Source organism: Crocodylus siamensis, chromosome 5, assembly GCF_052110815.1.
Source record: "Crocodylus siamensis isolate JL-2025a chromosome 5, ASM5211081v1, whole genome shotgun sequence".
Classification (NCBI taxonomy): domain Eukaryota; kingdom Metazoa; phylum Chordata; order Crocodylia; family Crocodylidae; genus Crocodylus; species Crocodylus siamensis.
This window is the reverse complement of record NC_143399.1, coordinates 177,435,585-177,459,364: the sequence shown is the minus strand read 5'-3', so window position 1 is coordinate 177,459,364 and position 23,780 is coordinate 177,435,585. Positions and strand designations below refer to the sequence as shown.

General features: G+C 39.3%; 1 protein-coding gene across 1 annotated transcript in view; it reads right to left on the bottom strand.

The window, feature by feature from the left end:
• Positions 1-23,780, bottom strand: part of MALRD1 (MAM and LDL receptor class A domain containing 1) — a 500,931-nt gene that overhangs the window by 166,150 nt on the left and 311,001 nt on the right. The window contains exon 27 of the mRNA XM_090049813.1: positions 7,286-7,466. Coding sequence (XP_089905939.1) covers positions 7,286-7,466 — 181 coding nt within the window. The remainder of the gene's footprint in view (positions 1-7,285; positions 7,467-23,780) is intronic.

Below are 23,780 nucleotides of genomic sequence, written 5' to 3'. Positions count from 1 at the left end.
ATGCCACAAGCAACGTGGAAGCACAGGTTACCAATAATTGAAATCCAAAAAGCAAGATGAGACCAGAAACCAGGAGTCAGAGAACTGGTGCTTAGTTCTAGGGGAGATCCAAGTTTATAGTCAGGAAGAGCCAAAGCTGAGTTAAAAGAAGCAGTGAATGTAAAGTTTGTCAGAACGGACTAAGGTTGTGTCAAGACATGACTGCAGTCTGAGGCTGCAGATATGCTTAAAAGAGGTGAGCAGCCCTTTCAGCAGTCAATCTCATTAGCCAGAGATCAGGGACAGGTTTGACAGCTGGTCCAGTGGGGCATGCTTGATAAAAGGCCCTGATAATTAGCACTTTTCCCCTGAAATGAGACAAATTTAAAGATGCCTAATGATTGCCTACATTTGTAATGATTGCCAACACTCTAGAATCAGAGAACTGTTCATTGGTTGCTAAAATGATTCTCACTAAATAAAAGCCTAATCCAAAGCCTATTGCAGTCAATGGGAACCTTTCACTGGATAAGGCCCTATCCCTGTGACCTGACTCCTAATGGAAATCATATTTCAAAACATCTTGATACAGGAGCAATGGTAGAAAAAGAGGAAAACATCATTGAGGGTTAAAATGTAAAGCAAAAAAGCCCTTGAAAAAAACAAACAAACAAAAACCCAAGAAGAAAAGAAAAAGCAGAAAGGAGACCTTATAAAATAAAAAATGATAACCCCCCCCCCGGATTTATATTATGGCTAAATACAAACACATATCTTGAGAACCTGAACCAGCTCAGGTTTCTAAGCACCCAGCATAGTCTACCAGTACAACATGCCAAACCTGCCACTTCATACCAGTTTCTGCAACAGGTATTTGTATTGTTTGTTATAAACATTTAACCCGTTCCTGAGTTCCTGTGCAGGAAGATCTAATTTCTCCACTAAATGTAAAACTTTGCTTTGTACAAAAATGAAGATTTATGTAAAGCACTGATACTCAATCTTTTGGCCGAGGGGGCTAGATGAGGGGTGTGGGGCCTGTCCACAGGCCTGATTAGGCCCCACATACAAGGACTGGGCCCTAGGACCCCACACTATTCCCATATACCTGGATCAGGCTCTGGGGGCCCCACACTGCCTCTACCCAGTCCCATATGCCAGGACTGGGTTCTAGGGAATCCTGCACTAGCTCCACCCAGTTCTATGTGTTGGGATCAGGCTCTGGGGGCCCAGTGCTACCTCCATGTGCTGGAACTGGGTCTTACTAGGTCCTATGTGCCTGACCTAGCATACAAGGTTATTGTTCTTTGGGCTTCCTGTACCCATGGGGAACCCTGCAGGTCGAATGACATTGCATGGAGGGCCAGATCTGGTCTGTAAGCTGAGAAGTGATAGCCAGTTTGAAAGGATTCAAGGCTAGATTAAACAACCAAACAGTGACTTGTTTTCCCATGTGCTTGAAGCTGTAATTCTAGGATGTAATCTTCCTGACCAGGCTCGCAATACTTTTGTAGTATCAGGTTGTGGTTAGGGGAAGCAAAGTTGTTCAGAGATAATTCAGTACTTTTGCCTCTGATTCATCTCATAAGAAAAAGATCACAAAGTAAACCCAACATTTAAAATTTTTAGACCAAATCTTTAGTGCTCTGGGGAAGTATTGAGCTCAGTTCTAATGGCAGCTAACCTAGTAACTCATTTCTATGAAGACCTGGTTCCCATAGTTTTGGGGGCTTTTTTAAAGCTTGGGTATAGTTGTAACACCTCAGGAAGAGTGATAGATTGGAGTGATAAATGCTAGCACTAATCTCCTTAAAGAAGAAAACACTGTGAAATACGGTTTCAAAGAGGACAGCTCACAAAGTTGCCAGAAGTGACCTTCTTCCTGTGTTGTTACAAGATTCATTTAACTAACCATGAAAGCCTATGTAAATCAGATAATAATTCAGCAAATGAATGACATGGATCATTCCTCTCATTGTTCCTGGAAATTTCTATTACATTTTAATTTAGAATTATTGTTTTATTTAATCATCATCTGTTTTCTTTAATGGTGTCTTGCGAGAAATAATTAGCACCGTAATTGCATCACACCATATGGTTCAATGAGGTAAATTTTCAGGCTGATATTCTCTGTTCTTGCTTCCTGCTGAAGCAAAGCTTGGCTTTATAAAATAATTATTTTATACACAAAGTCCAGATTTTTGGCAATAGCACTTCAGAGATCTTGATTCTAACCCACTATTATGAATCAGCAGTGTCAACACACTCTCTTTCATGAGAAAACACTACATTTTAAGATGATTACTAATGGAATAGATAGAACTGCTGCTACTTTTTGGCAATCTTTAGAAATCACAAGGTAGACATGGTGAAGAGATCAAAAATTCCCCAACATCCATCCATCCAGGGGCAATATTTTGTATCACGCATAGCATGGTGCCATTTTTTCTTAATGCCTTTAAAGCTTTCTGATTATTCAGCCTGTATAAGTGGCAGATAGTAGTTCAGTACTTATAGTATAGTTAGTATAGTATAGTTAAACTATATTGTATTGAAAAGCCTTGCCTTTTCTTTATGATTTATTCCTCAGTGTGATTAATCACTGTAAATAGCATAACTTTTTATTGCACGACAGCTTCCTTTTCTTCAGGTGCCCTCATTGTTTGTTAGAACATACAAATATATTGTTTGGATAAGTGTCACAAATAAATTAATTAAACAAGGAAACTCCCCCCCACCTTGACCTCTGCCTAGAAGTGCAATATGTTTCTGCTTGTATTTTGCAAAGCCCATTTTTGTTTGCTATCTATTAGGTTTGTTTTAGCAGCCATAAAAAAGCTTGTACTTGTGCTACAAAAAGAAACAAACAAACAAACAAACAAACAATTTAGGCATGATGTAGTTCTGAGTGCTCCAGGCTAGGCTCAACAGGGAAATCCTGTTTTTGTGAATTTGGTGAAATTTATTTTATTTGTCTGTTCGACAAAGGTAAAGGAATCAATAACAAACAAGAATGGTAAGGGCAGGTCAGCCTCCTTGATGTCAGCACACCAGGATTAAGGGTCAGCACACCAACCGTGTTACGAAAACTAAACGGCTTTGGCCCAAACTGTAGAATGCAAATGTTCATCTAAATAGCTGAGCTGGTGGATAAGGACAATGGAAAGATCCCCACTGATGTCACAGAGTTTGGTTCATGTCCTTGTTGTATGAGGCAGTTAGGAAAAGGGTGCACTGCTATTTTATAAACAGCATTGCTCATGCTGCAACTCAGATTGTTACGGGGCATGGATTCCCAGGAAGAAAGAGTACTGGGAAAATCAACCAGTTATATATCTTTTCCCCTACCAAAAAAAAAGTGCTTAAATTAATATATTCCTGTGCAGATTAACCAAATTAATCTCTAATAGTTCTCTCTAGTACTCTGTGCAGAGCAGAGAATCACAGAGAGAAACAGCATGGGTATAGCTATTAATTCACTTCATTCAAGCCAACCAACTGAGACTGAACATTCATTAAACAAACATAGCATATACAGAGTCCTTCACAAGGCAAAGGGCTTATGTACCTATCTATGCTGTGGTTTATAAGGGAATAGTAATAATAATCTTATAACAAAAAACCACTGTTCTATTCACCAAAACTACAGTAACACACAAATACATGTAATAATTATAATGATCTATATTGCAACATGCAGGAGTTCAGTAGGAGACACTAAATATTAGCTTCCCTCGTACTTCTAGCTGTGCAAGACAGGAAGGAAGGAGGATTTAAATGAGCTAAGCATAGAAATACATATTTTAAAAATGGTCAGATTTGTATTTATTTATATTTCAACCTGGAATCTATGCAAAATGAAGAGAATTATCAATAAAAGTTTGCTATCACCAAGCACAAGCTTTTGGAGAACAAAACTGTTTTGATTTTGTAAAAAGTGTCAGGGAGAAGATGAGAAGGAAAAAAATCATATGGAAAAGAGTAAATTCTACCTGAGATGCTCTAAATAACATATTCCAGAATTTGCATAAAACAGGGCTGATTCTTTAATTCCATTTGAAATAGCCCTAGGTCAGGGGTAGGCAACCCCTGGGCACATGTGTCAATGTGGCCAATGATCTGGGCTGGAGGGCCACATAAAGAGTTTCAATGAGCTGTCGCAGGCTGTCGGGGGGTGGGGTGCTGATCCAATCTAAAGCAGGTTGGCGTATGGGAGGAGCTGCTGATCCAGCACAGTTGCAGGGGAGGGGAGCAATTGGTCTTATCTGGTCCTTGGCCCATTTGACCCACACCCACCGCCAAAGGTGTCAGATGGATTGGGAGGGCAGGTGGGCAAGGTCTCCATGAAGACTGGCCCAGGACCCCTGTGAGCTGGTTGTGTTTGGCCAGGCAGATGGGACTAGGATGTGGGCAGGTGGGAAGGGAGTGTCATCTGGAAGCAGAATGAGAGGGCAGTGGTGGGGACTGGGATCAGGGCCAGGATCGAGGGGTAGTGATAATGTGGGGCCAGGGCCCAGGCCTGAATTGCAATCCACTACCTGCATGTCCCAGCCCAGAGAACCTGGCATCCATAATTCTGGCATTAATATTACACTACTGATTCATATTCAGGTCCTTTTCTGTAATTCTGCAGCCCAGCCACTTGTTTTTCATTTTGAATTTGTGCTTTTGATTGTTCTTTCCTAAGTGTAGTATTTTACATTTGACCTTACTGAATTTCATCCTATTTAATTCAGAATATGTTTTTCAAAATATCAAGATCATTTTGCATTCTAACCCTGTCTTCTTTAGAGCCTTTTACCCAACCCATCATGGTGTCACCTACAATTTTATGACACAAAATTTCCTTGTGATGTTACTAAGACATTTGATGTGGAAGTGACAGTCCTGTACAGAAGGATCATCATACATTTTAGCTTTCCTGATGACACCTTTTTTCTTTGAAGTTTCATTTATAAAGTAGCTCTTTATATGCCTTTTTTTTGTAGCCAGTTCATGCTCTTTTCTGACTTTAACAGTACTATATAGGCATGTCCAAAAAGAGCCTCCCATGAATCATCCTTGATCATAATCACTAATTTTCTGCAAGTTATGATGCAGAAGTTATAATGTAAGAAATAATATCCAAATGCATAGTGTAATTGCTTTCCCAGCAGATCCTGTTTTTGAAGCTATGCTCATAAAACAAATTGTTACTCTAACATTATAATAAACCAAACTTACTTTCTGAGCTGTTTCACTGCACTAGCAATAGCAATAGCTATAGCATTGCTATAGCAATGTAATAGCAATGTAATACAATAGTGGTTATAAAACAAATGTTAACATTCAAATTTATATAATCAGTCACAGAAACTGAATCCAAAGTAAACCTCAGTGATATGAGCATTTTGAGACCTTTAAACTCTATTTTCCAAAAAAAATGTTCAAAGTTCAAAAGTACAAAGTCTTGTTTTCAGAATATCTCACAAGATATGGTATTATAGATTATCATAGTTTATTTTACACTAGCAAACACTGTATTATACATTATAATGCTAATACTTATATGCTTAAAATTCATATTTTATATATGCAAGATTGCTTTTATAGATAGTAAAGGCAAATATTGCAATATAACAACAGTAAAAGTAGAGTTTACCTTTAACTCCATATATTGTAAATTGTAAATGATTATATATTTTGCTTCTATTAACTGTACTGGCTGAAATGCACCTATTTAAAAAAGTTACACATTTACATGAAAATAAAAAGTTATTATATTTATGCCATGAATTCAAGGTAAGCTCCTTTCACTTTTTTTCCTTGCCATGTTTATAAACTAAATTTCTCTGTGAAATCAAGTGGTAGATTGTCCAAGATACTGTAGAAAGACTAGTGAACTTACACAGAATAGGGTTTCACAAGGTTAAGTTATAGTAATTAAATACATCTGGGTAGCATTTGATTATAGCTTGTCCAGTGCAAGCTTATTCATGTGACTTAGAGGAGTGCTGTGTTCAGCTTCCTTACCATCTATTTTATTAATCTGGCCCCAGCATCATCTCTGAACTCCTCTTATATGAAGGTCAAAATGGGTTGTATCCTTGCTGTGCCAGCTATTAATCCAACTCCAATTTTGATTGAACAGGAAACTAGATCCCATACTAAACGATTATCTGCAGTGACCACCATTCAAATCAGGACAAAATGGATACATTGCAACCTAATAAACCCACTGGGTCCCTCAGTTGCTGAGGGAGAACCACTCTGCTTGGTGTATATGAAAATCTGCACAAAAACAGAAGAAAGTAATTCTCAGTTTCAAAAAGGCTAATATCATGATTATCCAGAGAGCTGGTTCTACTCTAATCTGCAGATGGAAGGAACGAGGAGAAAACGAATTCCAGCAAGGTGGGTGGGATGTCTTATAAGCCCACTCCTCAAGCGTATGCGAGCTAGCAGTATTCCACTGCATCCTTCTGCCTAGCCAACCAACCTCCTACTGCTCCCACATCCCTTTCCAAAACCCATGAGGAAGCTGAGTAGCCACAACAAGGGGAAGAAAGAAAAGGGATACATGGGGGAGGCAACCCCTTAAATAAGGCCAAGAGTTTTCTTTTTTTTCCCCCCTGCTGGCCCAGACAATATATACATAACCTTGGGAGTCATTTGTGACCTCAGTGTCTTTCCACAGCAATAGATTAGAATTAGGTGAGAAAATGAGCCAGATTCTCACAGAGTGTAAATGGCAAATGTCAAGATATCACAGCTATGGCTACCTATAGCATCAGAGAATCTAACTCAATAATATCAGTGGTGAATTGAACTAAAGGTGAAATTGGGTTGAAGCAGAGAAAGCTCTTATTTTAAATCCAATGGCTTAAACAGAAAAGGCAATTCATAACTTTCTTGGCCTTTCCTCCAATGACGAGTTTCTGGGATTTGCTGTCAGCACTATGCTAGTAGCTTTCTTGTGGAGGTGGGGGTGATTTTTGTTTCTTATTACTGTTCTCTTTCTTGCTGATCAAGGTACTTGCTCTATGTAGCCAAATGACCCAATTAATAGACTAGGTCACAATGTATGAGACAATGTATGTATTCTTTTTGTCATGACCTGTGAGAAAGATGTACTTGTATGAAAGTTCCCATTTAAGCAGACAGTCCATTAAAATACCAAGAACAAAAAAATCCCCTTATTCAAGGAAGATTTGTTTTGTATAGATCTTGTCAGATCATGTTTGACATACCATCATATATAAAAGCAATTATGTATATCCTATTTCTATTTTTTTTATTTAAATGAAAAAAAAATTCTGAAACTTACTTGTGGTGCAGTTCTTGAACTCAATGTCATCTATTGCTGCTCCTCCTCCTAGATCTTTGGCGCGAACGCCTTCAAATAGGACCTCAAAATTCCTCAGTTTCCCCAGGTGTATTTCTGCTTTCTTCCATTCACCAGCATGATTTCTAGACTCACTCCATATTCTTGATATTCCATTATCAGCCTGAAAATGAAAGGAAATATGTATGCTAAGGTACATATAAAGCACAGATTGCTATATACATCATCTACCACATGAACACAAGGAGATTGCACTCAGAGATGTCTCTTGATACTGAACTCTTATATTAAATTTTGTCTGAAATGATTGACACATGCTTTGACGGAACAGAGGGGAGGGGGAAATAATAAAACGAAGAGATTATCATACAAATCACATAAACATCAATAATGGTTGAAGTCTTAGTACACAAATTACTATGTATACACAATCAAACTTCAAAGCAGTCTATTTTGTTATCTTTTCCAGTATCTATTATTTCAGGCTTGGAAAAAATCCACAAACCATTGAATCAGTCTGTCTCATTTTTCTGAGTGCCTATTAAGATTGTTAACTTTGGTTTGTATAGTGCATTTGATTTAACACCGCCCCCCCCAGCATTTGACTTTTTAAAGTATTTAAGTACATCTTTAATATTTAGACATATAATATGAATTACGAAGGTATTATTCCTCTATTCTAAATATGGGGGATGGCTTGCAAATGAAAAAATAGCACACACAAGATAGACACTGTATTTTTAAATACAAATATTAACTTAGTAGGTTATCCTTAAAAGTTTGCAGCTCAATCTCAGCCGGAAAACGAAGCAGCCCTACCTTATAGTTAGTTGATGAATATAAATAATGAGAGTTTAGGAATATGGGACTGGGAAGGGTCTCCCATTCTGTACATTCATTTATCTAGAGAATCCTAAAACTGGTCCATTCCTATACTTCTCACACACAAGAGAAACAAAGCCCCTTATTAAAGCAAAATAAAAATCACTCCACAATGTGTCATAAGCAAAAAGCAAGGAGAGACAAGGATACCCCTCCAATGCTGTGAAGAAGTAAAACCTAAAAGTATTAAAAGCAAAGGTAAAAGTAAGAAAAGAACGGCATCTCTTTGTATGGAGTGTACCTGCTGGAGCATATTTATGTTAATAAGAGAATCTTATGTAGATTTACGGTAGGAGAAGTAAAAAAGTGTTTTTTTATATACTATAGAGAACAGAATGCCGCATATAAGCATGCATTCAATGTTTTGTAAAAGTGATTAATGATTGAATCATGGAATTGATACAGAGCTGGTCCTCAGAAATATCAGACATGGGAAAACTGATTGCTTTCTGGCAAATTATCATTACCTGTAATGGTGATTGTTGAAAAGTGCAGGACCTTTACACTGAATGGCTCAGTAATAATAGGCCTGGCAGAGCACTCAGGGAAGTGTCCACATAACAGCATGCAAAACACACACGCAATCTCAGACAAATAGCAGAAACTTGAATCCAACAGCATAAAATGGATGGCAGTGTATAATGTGTCTCACCAGTAGCAGTAGGTCTTCCTTAAAGGGCATGGTGACTGAGTATAGACGCTCACTGAAAAAGCAGAACCTTTGTTCATTTTTTGTATCTCATTGATTTAGAATATCTGGCCTGATTAAAGATAAAATAATATTAAAAGGGCCCTCATTGGCACTTAGTAATTCAAATGGTATAGAAGTTGATTAAAATCAATTATGATTTTAACTGCTTTGCCTACAGGGAGGCTCCTGAACTTTTTCTGTCAGTCTTCTTTCAAATGTTACAAATCCATTTACTCACTATATAAGTCAAATCCCATTTTTGGCCTACTACCAATATAAGGGGGCTGAGAATGTGTTAGTCAAGAGAAGGTGAGCCCCTCTCCAAATATGCCTATTGAAGTACAATATAAAAGCAAAATTACCTTTTAAATGTTCCTATTTTGGGAAAACTAGGGTCAAGGGCTGAGACCATAAGCAAGGATTCAAGTCTCGTGGGGACTCAGAAGGAGCAGGAATGGATAGCATAGGAAAGCTTATTGAAACAAAGAGTAAACTTTATTCTCAAATATAATTTTATTTCAACCATGCTATTTTTAGTTATCGAATAGAGAGCATTTACATGGTAATGATTTCAGTTACTCCAAAAAGTCCTGCCACTTTGATTCTACTCTCTCTAAATTACTTCTAAAGCAGAGTTACAAATGATAAAGGTTATTTGTATAATTTGTAAATAACTCACATTTGCCCAGCACATGACTCAAAGAATGGCTATCATAAGAGGTATTTGGCTTTTAGTTCTAGTGCTTGGTAGACAAAACACATCTTAAAAGTGAATCATTTTTTTTGGCATGAAATCCCTTTGTCTGCCCTTGACATCTCTTTGGTATGGAGAAGCTTCCCAAACACTAATAAGAAACCATGATTAATTTTACAAAAGTGGTAGTACTGTGTATTGCTTGAGGAATTAAACAAAGCTTTACATCAAAGTGGATATTAATAATGTTAAATGAGGATAAAATTCCTATGAACATATGCATTTAATGGAGACACAGTGAAACAGAAATATCCAGTTACATGTGGGCATTGATGCATTACAGTCCCAAACTTTGCAAAATCAGCTGTACATGTAGACCATGTAACCATACTAGGAGACCAAATTCAGCCCTCATTAGTCAAATTGCAATGGATTACATAGGGCACTAGGCCACTGAGTGTTCTATGACTATTCTGTTCAGGGTATACAGAGATGTACCAATTATATCAATATCAATAGCACTATGTCTGCAGTAAATTGTCACAACTCAAACTCATTTATGGCTGAAGTCACAGCATTTTATTTAACTTGTGTCCCTAAACACACACACACAGAAAATAATTTTTGTGAGATGTCACAGGTGCAAAATATCAATTTTTCATGCAATCACAGGAAATATATTCAGGAAATCAAAGTGAGGCATATAAATGTGCAGCTACCCTCTTCTCTGCTCCCATCCCTCAGCAAAAAACACACAAAATCTTTGCTCAAAACTTCACACAGAAAAATTTTGCAACACCTGGGGACACGGTATTCTGCCATACCAGACAGCCAGTTTTTATTTTTGTGTAAAAAATAAGTAGGCCTCTATATGGATGAAGCATCAGCCAGGGAGCCCAAAGATATTTTCATTTGTTTCATTAACTTTATTTGACAATACTTTGTAACTATATAACAGTACCAAATCACATTGCACATGTGGGGCTAGATTGCTAATGAATATACTATGGTTGTCCCAGGTAAGAAAAGGGGAGTAAGCAAAACTGCACTAGGAATGCTGGGATTGGGGTTCTGGGGCCATTGAGAAGTGCAGTCCCTAAGCTCTGGCTGGTACCTTGCTGCAAGTGAGTGGGCAGGAAGCAGGTGAGCAAAAGGCAGATACGGAGAGAACACTTGTCCCCATGCCCCATCCTGTCCCTGGAGCTGTATGAGGTAGGTGCAAATTGCACCCTGTTCATGATACATACCTGATATTGATAGATCCCAGCCTGTACTTCGTTAGTATTTCCTGTTCTGTTTTATGAGTAATTGTTTTCTTTTTCTGCATTCTCTAGCCATTTTTTCAATTCTATGTACTGACCTTTTTCTTACCTTTGGAATGTGTTTATTTTAAAACAAATGCAATCATGACTCCAGGGAAAAACAATCTAGGCCTTGACTTTGACCTTCCTATTGCACCTAATTATCCTGTAAGCCTCCTTACTCCCACACACATATGCATGTAAAACAACATGTGAGATCCTGATACTAAAAAAAAGTCTCCTGATCTGGACAAGGCTGCAGACCAGTGAGAGAGAAGTCTCTCTCTCTCTCTCTCTCTCTCTCTCTCTTTTTCTTTCTCTCTTAAATGAAGCTATTCATCTACTGACACATGCACATATTGAGTTTGTCCACACTGCTATTACAACCTGGGTTGATGGCAAAAGGCCCAGACTAACCATATGCTCTATTAGACTAATAAATGATGTTGCTAATTTTTTCTTTCTGATGTTAGCAGCAATATTGCTGCTTCTCTGCATGTGGCTTGACCACTCTGGTTGTTAGCTAGACTAAAAGGGTGAGATCAACTCACTCAGGCTGTCTGGCATGAAAGCTACTCCACATGGACCTCCCCAGTTTGTATGTGTGAGACACAGAGAGCGAGAGAGAGTCCATTTGCCTCTCACTCAGGTCTGCTCACCCCACTTCTGCATCACACCATCAGTAATATTTCTTGGCTTCATGTTCCTTTTCAAATTACTTTCACCCTGCTACATTTCTTACCAAGTCTACATGCCCCGTATGTCCTCTTCACTCTGATGTTTCCCTTCCTTCAGTTAGCAAACACCTGTATCTTCCTCCTCGCTTCTGCTGATATTTACCCTGATCTTCCTCCATCTCACAACTTCTCCACCCTGCACCCATTTCCACCATCACCTCTGTCCCTCCCTATCAGACTTTTACTCATTTTGGCTTCTGCAGCTCTCTTTGCTTTAGTCTTCCATACTCAATCTGAATGACTTTAGTGTCCATATAATGACCCATCCAAACCCTAAGGTGTTTCCTTGTCCTCACCTTTTCTTTTAACCTGAAGCCCTTGGTCATGTCTCCCATACCCCCAAAGGGGTTGTTCTCTTGACTTAGCATTCACCAAGTGCAGCTCTTATTTTGACCCCTCTCCACTTTCGCTCTTCTACAAACATCAATTCATCTACCATCAGTATATGACAACACTTGGCTCTTCCTCCATGCATGTTTCCTGTTTAAATCTAAAATCCCATCCCATCTCTGACATGTCCAGTGAATTCCTATCTTGCAGGACAAGCTCAGGGTGGCTAAAATAGAGCTCTGAATCTTTTCCTTCAAGTATTTCTTCTTTACCTCCTTTCTCCATTGTAAGAAACTTCACCATCCTGCCTGTCACTCAGGTCCATAAGATGGTTGTCATCTTGGACTCTGATATCTCTCTAGGTCCTCACATGCAGGCTATATTGAATCACATATATTCTTTCTCCATAGCATCCAAATAGTTGGTACTTTCATCCAGGCTCACATCTCACACCCTGAAATATTGATTTATCTTGCCCTACTCATATCCATTCCAGATGCTGCTGCAAAGATTTTTCTAGCTTTCCTTGACCATGCCACCTCCCTCTGCATCACACTATTGGCTACACCTCTTCCATGTCATTACAATAAGCTAATTCTCCTCATAATCCATTCCACTTTGACTGTCATCTTGCATTCACTATGAAGATGACAACTCCAGCCTCTGATCATGATGTCAACGTACACTTCTTATTTGTTAAATTTTCAAACAAGCTGCTTCCTGTTTTTACTCTGCTAATGCTTGAGAGGAACCCCCTGTACATTTTAGCTTAGGTGCCACCATAATCTAACTTTGCCTTAGTAGTATCTTGGTAGTTTAAGATACTTTGCTTGGTAGTTTAATATATGATGCCTAAAACAGAAGCCACTGGAACTTCAGTTATTTAAAACAGAGTGAATCATTCATGGTCATTTATCACTTTGCTTACAAAAAAAGTTACTTATATAGGCCAACATAGCTGAAAACTGTGATTGTTCAAAAACAGACTAACAGTTGCCAAGTTATATTGGTGATGCTGGAGATAATCAGGGGTCACCTGCCAGCTATAGCATAAAGTGGAATAGTTGATTTTCACTTGCCTGAACCCACTATTATTTTCCCCCTTCTACTACAAAAGAAAAAAAGTAAAAGGTTGCAGATCTCTTATAACCAAGTACTGAATAATCAGCAGGATCAGCTCACTTTTTCCATGAACTTCACCTCAACTCCTGCCTTACCACCTTACAGGAGTTATGGAGAGGAGGTAGGGGACTAATTACTACCTAGTGAAGCAGAACGATAGTTCTGTTCAGCTTGAGTGCTGTTGAGTACTGAGGTAATCATCTAGAAATCAAAAAGGTTTAAACTGAATGTACATTTCAGAGTATGATGGCTTGTTCCATCTGAATTCCCATTTGTACAACTATTTGGAGTGTTCTTCCCAAGGGAAATCACAATTATAGCATTTGCTCTATTCGTTTGTGGCAATGAGAATATTAAACACTTCATTGTTATGATCATCATAAACATTCTGTGCCAGGATTAGCAAAGCCAAGGCAAAATCATAATGGTTATGGCCACTTGCCCAGGGCATAACATCAGGGATCAGCTGGAAACCCTAATAACCTAGAACACAAACTACTAAGATGCAACTATTCTACAATGTGTATATTGCATCAGACTTATTTTTTGGTATTTGTGTGGCTCTACACTAGTTAGTTTTCTACTCTTCATTTTGAAGTGTATCATCTTTTAAGTTATTTGTGAAATTCTGTGGCTCCAATTTTATTTACTGGAAAAATCCTATTTTGAGTAAGCTTTGTCTATGAGGATTTTCTGGAGAGGAAATAAAAATTCCTTCTTTCAGTCTGAAGTGCATTATTTCTTAGCAATTTTACTCAACTTCACATAAGAATTTTCCCCATGTTTGTGTGAAGAACTGTGTAAGGTGTGTACAACTGCTCTTAGTCCAAAGAACTCCAGAAGAAATCATCTTTGGTGTCAGCTTCCTCTTGAAATTTCCAGAGGGAAGAAGAAAGAGACAAAAGGTGAGGATCTTTTTCTTTTACTTATAATAACTTTTCTTTTCTGGGCCAGGTTGATTTTTTTCTGTATAGCAAAAATTATGATAATTATGAAGACTGAAGTTATAACAAATTCATAATAATACAAGGCACTGAACTGAAGCGCTTCTGGAAAAATAACTGGTTCTTCCTCATACAACACATAAATAACCTCTAAAAATATGTTGCCCACTTGAAAAATGATATACCAAATGGACTGGATTGAATACAGAAGTTCAGTTATAAAGAGATGGCCTGATACTACAGTAAAATAGCATGTGTATCCCATTGTTTGCTGTTGTCAGGTCTCTCTCTTTTCCTTTCCCATCCTGTCCTCAGAGACAACTTCAAAACAGTTCCCCAGTCGACTTGCATTTCATATCTACCACTGTAATGACCAGGAAGTGTAACCAGACTTATAAAATGGATGAATCTTATGCAAACATTTGTTAAATATTCCAAGTCTCCAAAAACAAAGATCCTCTAGGCCTTTTTCTAAAGAGACAGTTACAATCGATTCATCATTAAATCTTAAATATTTGTATTAATAATTAATAATTATAAATACAAGCATTCAGGATCCTTTCATACTACTGAAAAGCATCTCTGTTCTTTCTGTCATTACATCTTTTAGACTCAAAGGGCACATCTACACGTTCATAAATTTGCAATGGTTACTGAACATTTAATTTAGTACTTGTATAATCAAGTACTAAATAAATGCACAATAACCAGTGTTACTGTGCAGTAGCTCTGGCAAATGGGATGCTACTGCGCAGTAGCCTAATAATACTGCACAGTAGTGTATTAGCACTGTTTGTTTTGTGATGTGCTACTACACCGTTAGCATCTTGTGTAGATGTGCCTAACGAGATCTTTTTAGACCTTTTCTAAAAAGTGTCCAGTAAGATCCTAATCCCTACTCCTCCATGTCTCTCCTGAAATCATACTTCTATAAGCCCTAGTTTTTCTTCCAAAAATTGTACCACATAATAAATATTACCAAAAATATAAAACAAAAAACAGGCAGTTGATGCAATAAGAAATCTAACATGATTTCACATCACTGCTTCTTCATTTGCTTTTTCACACCTCTCATTCCCAGTTCTTTATATTTATATGTCAGTTGGCCCATAACTCTTTGGGTCCATATCTCATTGTCTGTACAAGAAAACAAAAATGCCTTATAAGAGGTTCAGTTCAACAACTTCTATTATTATGATTATTATTGTTGTTATTATTATTATTAGCATAATTTAGGCATTCTAATAATTCATGTAATTATTTAGTGTTTTTCTATGAGCCACAGGTTTCATACTTCCTCCAAAGAGCACAATAGAGCCCTAGGCTTCCCCTCAGGTCAGTTCAAAAATAGAAATAGGGAGAAAATTCATTGCTTTTCTCATCTGCCTGTACCTAAATCCCTCTATGCAGATGGAGCTCCTCGTGCCAACAGAATCCAAAAGCATCAAATGATTTGAGTATCACTGGCTAAAAGACCTGGTTTGTATAAGATTCTCAGCTCCATGGAAACATGGTCCCTTAAAGGCACCATGATAGCTATGCAAAAACTGAGGCCCTCAGAAACATTTTTCAAAATCTTGGTTTCTGTAAATAAATCCTTTAAGTATGGCTTGAAACAAGTATCACTTAAGATCCCAACTACAACAAAATAAAACTGACGGCTTTAAAACAGAATTTTGCATATAAATGGAAAAAGTGTGAATTAATGAATATGTTCTTCAACTTCAAGTCCTTTCTCACAGCATATGATGGATTCTGCCTCTCTATTTCTCACTGATTTCCTTTTAAAACTCAACCATCTCCATGGATATTTTCTGATGTCTGATCCTCCTAAAAATATTGTTTAGATTACTCAACAAGGCCCAATCTTTGGAGTCCCAAAATTAGGCATCTGTTGCCTTTAGAGGAGGAACACTAGATAATTAGGATCCAAAATTGATTCATTTGTGACTGGAACCAACACGGGAACTTTGAACTCAATCTCACCCCTACCCCCAATTTTTCCTTTTTGGGCCCAGACCTGAGGGTGCTCCTGTGATTTTAATTTTCCTCGGAATATGTGATGGACCGGGAAGTTGCTCTTCCTCGGTCTTTGGTTCAGCAACAGCAAAAATCTCATAGAAATATCAGTCTTCTTGTAATTTCCCCCATTCAAGAAGATGGAAAACTTGTAAGAACCTCTGATTGCACAATAACAGTGTTCTAAATGTTTAGATCACTTCCCTCTTCTAAGTAGGGTCCAGATGGCATGGATTTTTTTTTTTACTGTATGCATTTATAGTACTGTAAGAAATGCAAAAAGAGTGAATCCCAAATGGTTTAACAGAGAAGAACAGTCTAAAAGAGGAAATGCAATGAGACTTTTTAGGAAGCTCATGACAGGAAGAAAAATGAGATCAGACAGTAAGGTCACGAGGAAGATGTGTGTTATGAATGAGAGTTCCTGTCCCCTGGCACACTGTCACTCACTAGGCTGATAACAATTAATTACAAACAGTTCAGTGGCACTTTATAACAGCATTATTGGCAATAACTCATCTCAGTTGCAACATGTTTTTATTTTAGAGAAAGACAAGTACTATATATCATTTAGAAAGTTTATGTAAAGGCAACAACACATTAAGGTTCATGTTGTTAATCATGTACAAAATACCACAACAGTTGTAAAATGTTATGTACATATTTGTCCCTTTTAAAAATTCTCTGTCTTGTCTAATGAATCCACAAACTGAGATCTAGAGGTTAAGATCACAGGAAACTTTTGAAAAAATTACTGTTAATTATTTAAAGCTGAAGCTCTGCATCAGCTAGATAAAACCAGCCTATACATAAGGCAAAAAATAATAAATCCATTTAGAAGAGCTGAGAGATGAAATGACATAATTTCAGTGTATGTGAAAGTTTTCAAGACCAAACCTCACATTTACTATCATCAGGCATGCCAAAGGGTTCTAACATTCTCAGGAAATATAGGTAGCAAAAAAATAAAAACTCTCAGCAACTCTGCCACAATCTAAGCTGTGATCATCCCAAAGTTGGGGGAATATGAGAATAAATCATGTGGTAGAGAGGGTTTTGTTTTACAGAACTGGCTCCTGCAAAGTGATGAGCAATCTCAAAATCTAATGACTTGAATAAGAATTCATAACTCTCAGCACAAAGCAAGTTCAAGTAGATTAGAAATGACTTTTCCTTAAAGGCTGATTTTTTTTAACACAAGAACCATCATTGCCATATAGCTGTCCCTTTCGTGGAATAAAAGCATCTGTAAAACAAACCTTAAGCAGATTCTGATAGTTAAGTTTGCCCAGGCATTGTATCTAATACATGTGTGAAAAAATGGTTTCACTGTCAAAGTGAACTTAAAAAGGCCATGTAACTGCATATTTAAATTGTATAATTACAATATAGAGGAAAACAGAGATAAACCACTGAGATCTCCACCTTCTGTGCTTTTATGAAGGAATGTGCATAGATGGTTCTTGGCAAATTTATAATTAATGACATAGCCCACCCATCCTCTTCAGCTCCCATTTTGTACAAACTGGTGTGACTTTCAATACCTGAAAGTTCCCCCACCCACATACATTTTCAGTTTGCAAAATTAACAATTTTCTCAATTTTCAGCAAACAAGACATACGTTAAGGATACATTTAGTGTGTACACACAGACATACACACAGCCCCCTTCCCTCCCCTCCCCCTTCAACATTCCTGGGAACTTTCTTAAATATTCCATTTCTGAACTCTGGGTTCCCCTAGTGAATGACTTTGCAACATCTGCAGGCTTTTATGGTCTCATACTGCTACAAGTGTCAGCACCTGAAGAGTGTTCTAAGCACCAATGCTGAGGCTCTTGTTTCTTAGCCCATGCAAACTTTTGCTGGGTGGAATAAGTTAGCTGGGTTAATAACAGAGTAGAAACTGAGGTAGGATGTCAGGGAACAGGCGTTTCCGAGACTGTGACCTAACATTCCCATTCCCTTTAGTAAGGGTGAAATTACAGTGTAGAGTATTGTGTTGTGGGTCCATTTCTATGAGGCAGGAAGCAGTTTTAACCACTTTTTAAGAGATTGGTTACAGTACCCAAACCTACCACCATGTGACTCTCTTTCCAGGTCTGTCCAACTCCACCTAGATCTTAAAGGCATACAATCCTCACAAAGTGGATTCTCAGTAAAGTAATTACACAGATAGTTGACAGGTCCTGGATTATCAGATGCATTATAACCAGTTCAGAATGAACTTGATTAGTTCATCAAGAAGGGATCTGTTTTAGGAATAAAATATAATGATAAATAATGGTATAATGATAATAATAATTCTCTTTAAAAGATTATTACCTGATTTTCAAGCATCAGAGAAGCATACAATCTTTTCCGTGGTCTGTCTCAATTCCTAAGCCTGTTAGATATCATTAGAGCCATCTTTAATCTAAAGCAATCAAACACTTCTCTCCTTAGATTATACCTTTATACATTTCTCTGTGACATCTATCATTAGATGTTTATCAACAGGTTATGCTCTTAGGGTGCTTTCATTCTGTACATTATGTGTGCAATTTAGGCCAAGGTAATAATAAAGTAGGTCTTCTCTGTAAATATTAATTCAATATGCACTATGCATTGTTTGCAGGATTTGCATCCTCAGACTGCATGCCAGCTATCTTTTCCCCACTATGAAAAAAACCCCTTATAATTTAAGAGCCTCTCTACTATAGTTCTCCTGAACGTGTCTTTCCTTTCTCAAGAAGTTAAATGGATACAATTTTGATTGCTTGGATTTCATTCCTGAGATTAGCTCTGCTGCTAATGCTGAGTGAGTATCAGTTAACATGAAAGCCATTTTTATTGGATCATTTGACTTGCAAGGAGTATAATTTAATTTGGTCTCTAATACCGTCACACTTTGGATTTAATCATTTCATACGTTTCCCAGTTTTCTTTAATTTCAGAAGTTCACAGCATTTGCAGTTCTCTGGAAATCCATAACTAATATTTGTATATCAATACTATAAAATTGTAAGACGATTTTAGAAAACTTTACATCCATTGACTCTCAAAATCAAGCATTGTAAATATCTGCTGGATATCACAGCATTCTAGATGCCTAGTTTTATGAGGAGAAAAGGAAGGGAAAACCATAATTCATATATTAATTGAATACATTTGTGCACAATAATGAGCAGTAATGCACAGTGCACAAGAACTTATGAAACAACACAATAATGAAGATTCTTGCAAAAATAGATAACAAACCTTTCATGTTTCTCTTTATGTATGACTTGGTAAAAAAGTACCATTTTAGAAATGTGAGAATGCTGACTGTAGAACTGCTGCCCTTAATGGAACTATTTCTAACCCCTGTACTGCCACATATGCATAGCAGGAGTCATAATTGTGGGATTACACATTAGATCCCATCACGCCTTGTTGCTGGTTCCCCCTGCATCTAACAGGAGTCCTATCATCTAACAGGCCTCTCCAATTGCTGGGGAAACCCTGTTACCCATATAAAATAAAGCTCAGTAGCAACTAGTTGTAAAGCTAATACATATTTTTTAGGTCTCACTTTATAACTGGTTGGAGCTTTTTGTAGTATGATGGGTACTTTGCATGGGTAGATGGTCTGAAGGTAACTGTGCAGTTAACCAGTTAATTGTGTAACACCTTTAATGTACAGAAGGGACTTAAGAATCACATTTCAGCACATAATTTTTTTTAGAAGTCCCTGCTAACAATTGGGTCATTCTCATACACCACAGCCCAATACAGGTACTCTATAAAAAAAAAGAAGACTCATTGCACCACATGTAAAACACAGAGAAGAAAAGGGAAGTACCACTGCACTGACAAAGGAATTTGGTTAAGACAGATGATGCTTCTAAGAGGACTATGCCTTATCCCAGAGGAAGGCAAAAAGACCAAGGGTCTATGCAAGCTTGACCTAAGAAAATTGCTTCGTGGCCCTAACTTGGTGATTAGTCAGATCTGTAATGCAGCAACCAGAGCTACCAGATGGGCACTTGAGAGATATTTAGTAAACTTTGAAGCACTAGTGCACCCCAGATAAACTCCCAGCTTTCACTTTGGCCAATGCCCAATGAAGAACCCAGCAGTGCTTTGGGGTGGAGGGGAGGGTGATGGGGCAAGTGGCAAAAGTTTGGAAACACCATGCTTCAGAGCATTTCTCATGAAGAGATCAAGTTTCCTTCCAACCCCTTTATAAGACCACCAAGTACTCAAATCCACATGATGCACACACATTCAGATACTAAAAACAACACAACCTTGATTTGAACTCTTCCTGACTAAAACAATACAGAAGGAAGTACACGTTTTTGAAGACCATATCAAAACTTCACTCCTCCACATCTTAAAAACTTTCTTCTAATTTCCAGTCTAAATGTGTTCATGACCAGCTTGCATCCATTTGATCTTCTGCCAGTATTGTTCTGGGAAGAGAACTGATTTAAAACTATTCTTCCTTTCAAATTTCTGGTATACAGTTTCCATCAGGAGGGAGACTGCTTTAGAGCATGGGAACTCACTCCTGGCCTGCGAGTCAGATCTAGCCCCCAGCACTGTGTCATGCAGCCTGCAGGGCTCCCCATGAGTCCACGAGGAGCCACACAGACTGGTCCTGTACACTGGATCAAGTATTCAGGGCCTGATCCTGACACACAAAAGTGGACATAGATAACGCAGGACCATGAGACCCCAATCCCCACATGCAGGGCCGGATGGAGGTCGCATGGGGCTCTAGGGCCCCAATCCCTCATGTGGATCTGGGAGTAGGTAGAGAGGGCTCTGGAGCCCTTTTCTGCTCATGCAACATGGAGAGCCTGCCTGAGTACTGCTATCCCCATTTAATCCCTCAACAGATGCAAAAGGTGAGAGATAAACAGCACTCATGTGCTACCTCAAATCTCCTGTACCCTCATGAACAGCCCTCATGTGCTACCTCCTGTACTCATTTCATTCTTACTCAGACATTACAATCTTTAATCACAAAACTTTCCCCAGATGGTGTACTTCATTTTAAATTCTGGAGTTCCAGTTTACAGCACACCCTATGTTAGTTAGTTGAATAAGTCGCCTAATCCAAGAACAGAATCAGTTCCATGTGACCTAATTAATAAGGCCCAAAGTTACAGTGGGCACATCTACACGCGTGCCTGATTGTGCAGTCGTTACTGTGCAGGCATTAGTATTTGCTTTAGCAGTCCTGGCACGACACAGGTCATTTCTGACCCTACTGTGCAGTAGCAATGAGTTGCTGTGAAGCAGCTCATTGCTACTGTGCAGTCATGACGGCATCACGGTTCATGCCTGCAGGTGCTACAGTGGCATAGCAACGAGCTATGGTACCATAGCTTCTTGCTACGGCAATGTAGCTTGTCATGTAGACACCCAGTATATACAATAATAGCAGCATATACAGTATTCACTGAAGTGATCAGAAAATGACTACCAATATTTAATAAGCATACAGAAATAGTAATCTCTTGAAATACATTAACAGATTGATTTCTCCCTTTTATATTTTAAAATTTTCACCCAATTCTATTTGTGCACAGATTTGAGATACTTTTGGCTGTTAAGTAGACCAATAAAAGCACCTCTCTCTTATACAGTTAGAACTTATACTAACTGTACGGCAAGAGCTGACATCAGGAATTAATTGATATTTGGAGGAAATTTGAGATTTGGGAGTAGAGATGAGTGAAGGATAGTGGGATTTGTAGTGTGTAGAGTTCTGCAGAGCCAGAGGGGTGAATTATAATATAAAGAGGAAGAAACACAAAAGCTTATTTTGGCAGAGACATTGGAGAGCTATCAGGGACTGAGAGGGGAGGGGAGGGCAAAGGAGCATAAGACTTCTTTGGACATTGATTTGGGTTATTGTAGTGCTGTTGGTAGGAGATGGTAAGTTGGTAAGTAGAGACCAGAACAGCCACCTCCCTGCTGGGCCCCCCTCGGGCCCCGGGGGAGGCACACCTGGGCCATGGGTTAGTGAGGATTTAGTTAGGGAGCTTCTGGAGGGATTTGACATATTCAAGTCAGCCAGTCCGGATGATCTCCACCCTAGAGTTCTAAAGGAACTGGCCGAGGTCATTGCAAGTCCCCTGGCACGGCTGTACGAGCACTCATGGTGCTCTGGTGAGGTACTGGAGGACTGGAAGAGGGCCAGCGTGGTTCCCATCTTCAAAAAAGGCAGGAAGGAGGACCCAGGAAACTATAGGCCAGTTAGTCTTACCTCGATCCTAGGCAAGCTGTTTGAGAAAATTATGTTGGTACACATCTAGGAGGGGCCAGCAGGGGACTGCATGCTTAGGGGCAACCAACACAGGTTCATCAGTTGCAGGTTCTGTCAGACCAACCTGGTGGCCTTTTACGATCAGATCACCAGATCATTAGATGCAGGGGTAGCAGTGGATATAGTCTTCCTGGACTTCCGAAAGGCTTTTGGCACTGTCTCTCACCCCGTTCTCATTAAGAAACTGGGGGGCTGTGGTATAGACACCCACACAGTCAAATGGGTCACCAACTGGCTGGAGGGCCGCACCCAGAGGGTGGTAGTGGATGGGTCCTTCTCAACCTGGAAGGACATGGGCAGTGGGGTTCCGCAGGGCTCGGTCCTCGCGCCCACACTGTTCAACATCTTCATCAGTGATTTGGACGAGGGGGTAAAAAGCACCCTGTTCAAATTCGCTGATGACACAAAGATGTGGGGGGACCTGGGCACCCTGGAAGGATGCAACAGGCTACAATCAGACCTAGACAGGTTACAAGGGTGGGCGGATGAGAATAGGATGGGTTTCAACATAGACAAGTGCAAGGTGATGCACCTCGGGAGGAGCAACTGGCACCATACCTACAGGTTAGGGAACTCCCCTCTTGTCAGCACGGAGGCGGAAAAGGATCTTGGGGTCATCATTGACTCCAAGACGAACATGGGCCAGCAGTGTGGGGAGGCAGTTAGGAAGGCCAGCCACACCTTGTCATGCATCCACAGATGCATCTCAAGCAGGTCCAAAGAGGTGATCCTCCCCCTCTATGCGGCACTGGTCAGGCCGCAGTTGGAGTACTCCATCCAGTTCTGGGCGCCGCACTTCAGCAGGGATGTCGACAGCATGGACAGGGTCCAGAGGAGGGCCACTCGTATGATCAGGGGACAACAGGGCAGGCCCTATGAGGAGAGGCTACGGGACCTGAACCTGTTCAGCCTCCAAAAGAGAAGGCTGAGGGGGGATCTTGTGGCCTGTTATAAACTAGTCAGGGGGGACCAGCAGGCATTGGGGAGTCACTGTTCCCCTGAGCACCGCCAGGAGTGACCAGGAATAACGGTCACAAGCTGGCAGAGGGTAGGTTTAGGTTAGAAATCAGGAGGTGCTACTTCACGGTCAGGGCGGCTAGGGTCTGGGACCAACTTCCAAGAGAAGTGGTGCAGGCTCCTACCTTGGGGGTTTTTAAGAGGAGGTTAGATGCACATCTTGTTGGGGTCGTTTGACCCCAGTATTCTTTCCTGCCATGGCAGGGGGTCGGACTAGATGATCTGCTCAGGTCCCTTCCGACCCTTGGGGGGATTGAATAAATCTTTTAATCTTGGATCTGTTATGTTATAAGTTGGATTCATTAATAAAGAAAAAAAAGGACCAGAAAAATAACTTAATTTGACTTTGAGATGTGTGGGAGAGTGATATAGATCAATTGAAGAGCCTTTGGAGGCTTGACGCAGAAGAGGCTGACTCTAGATAAACTGATAATTTTTCT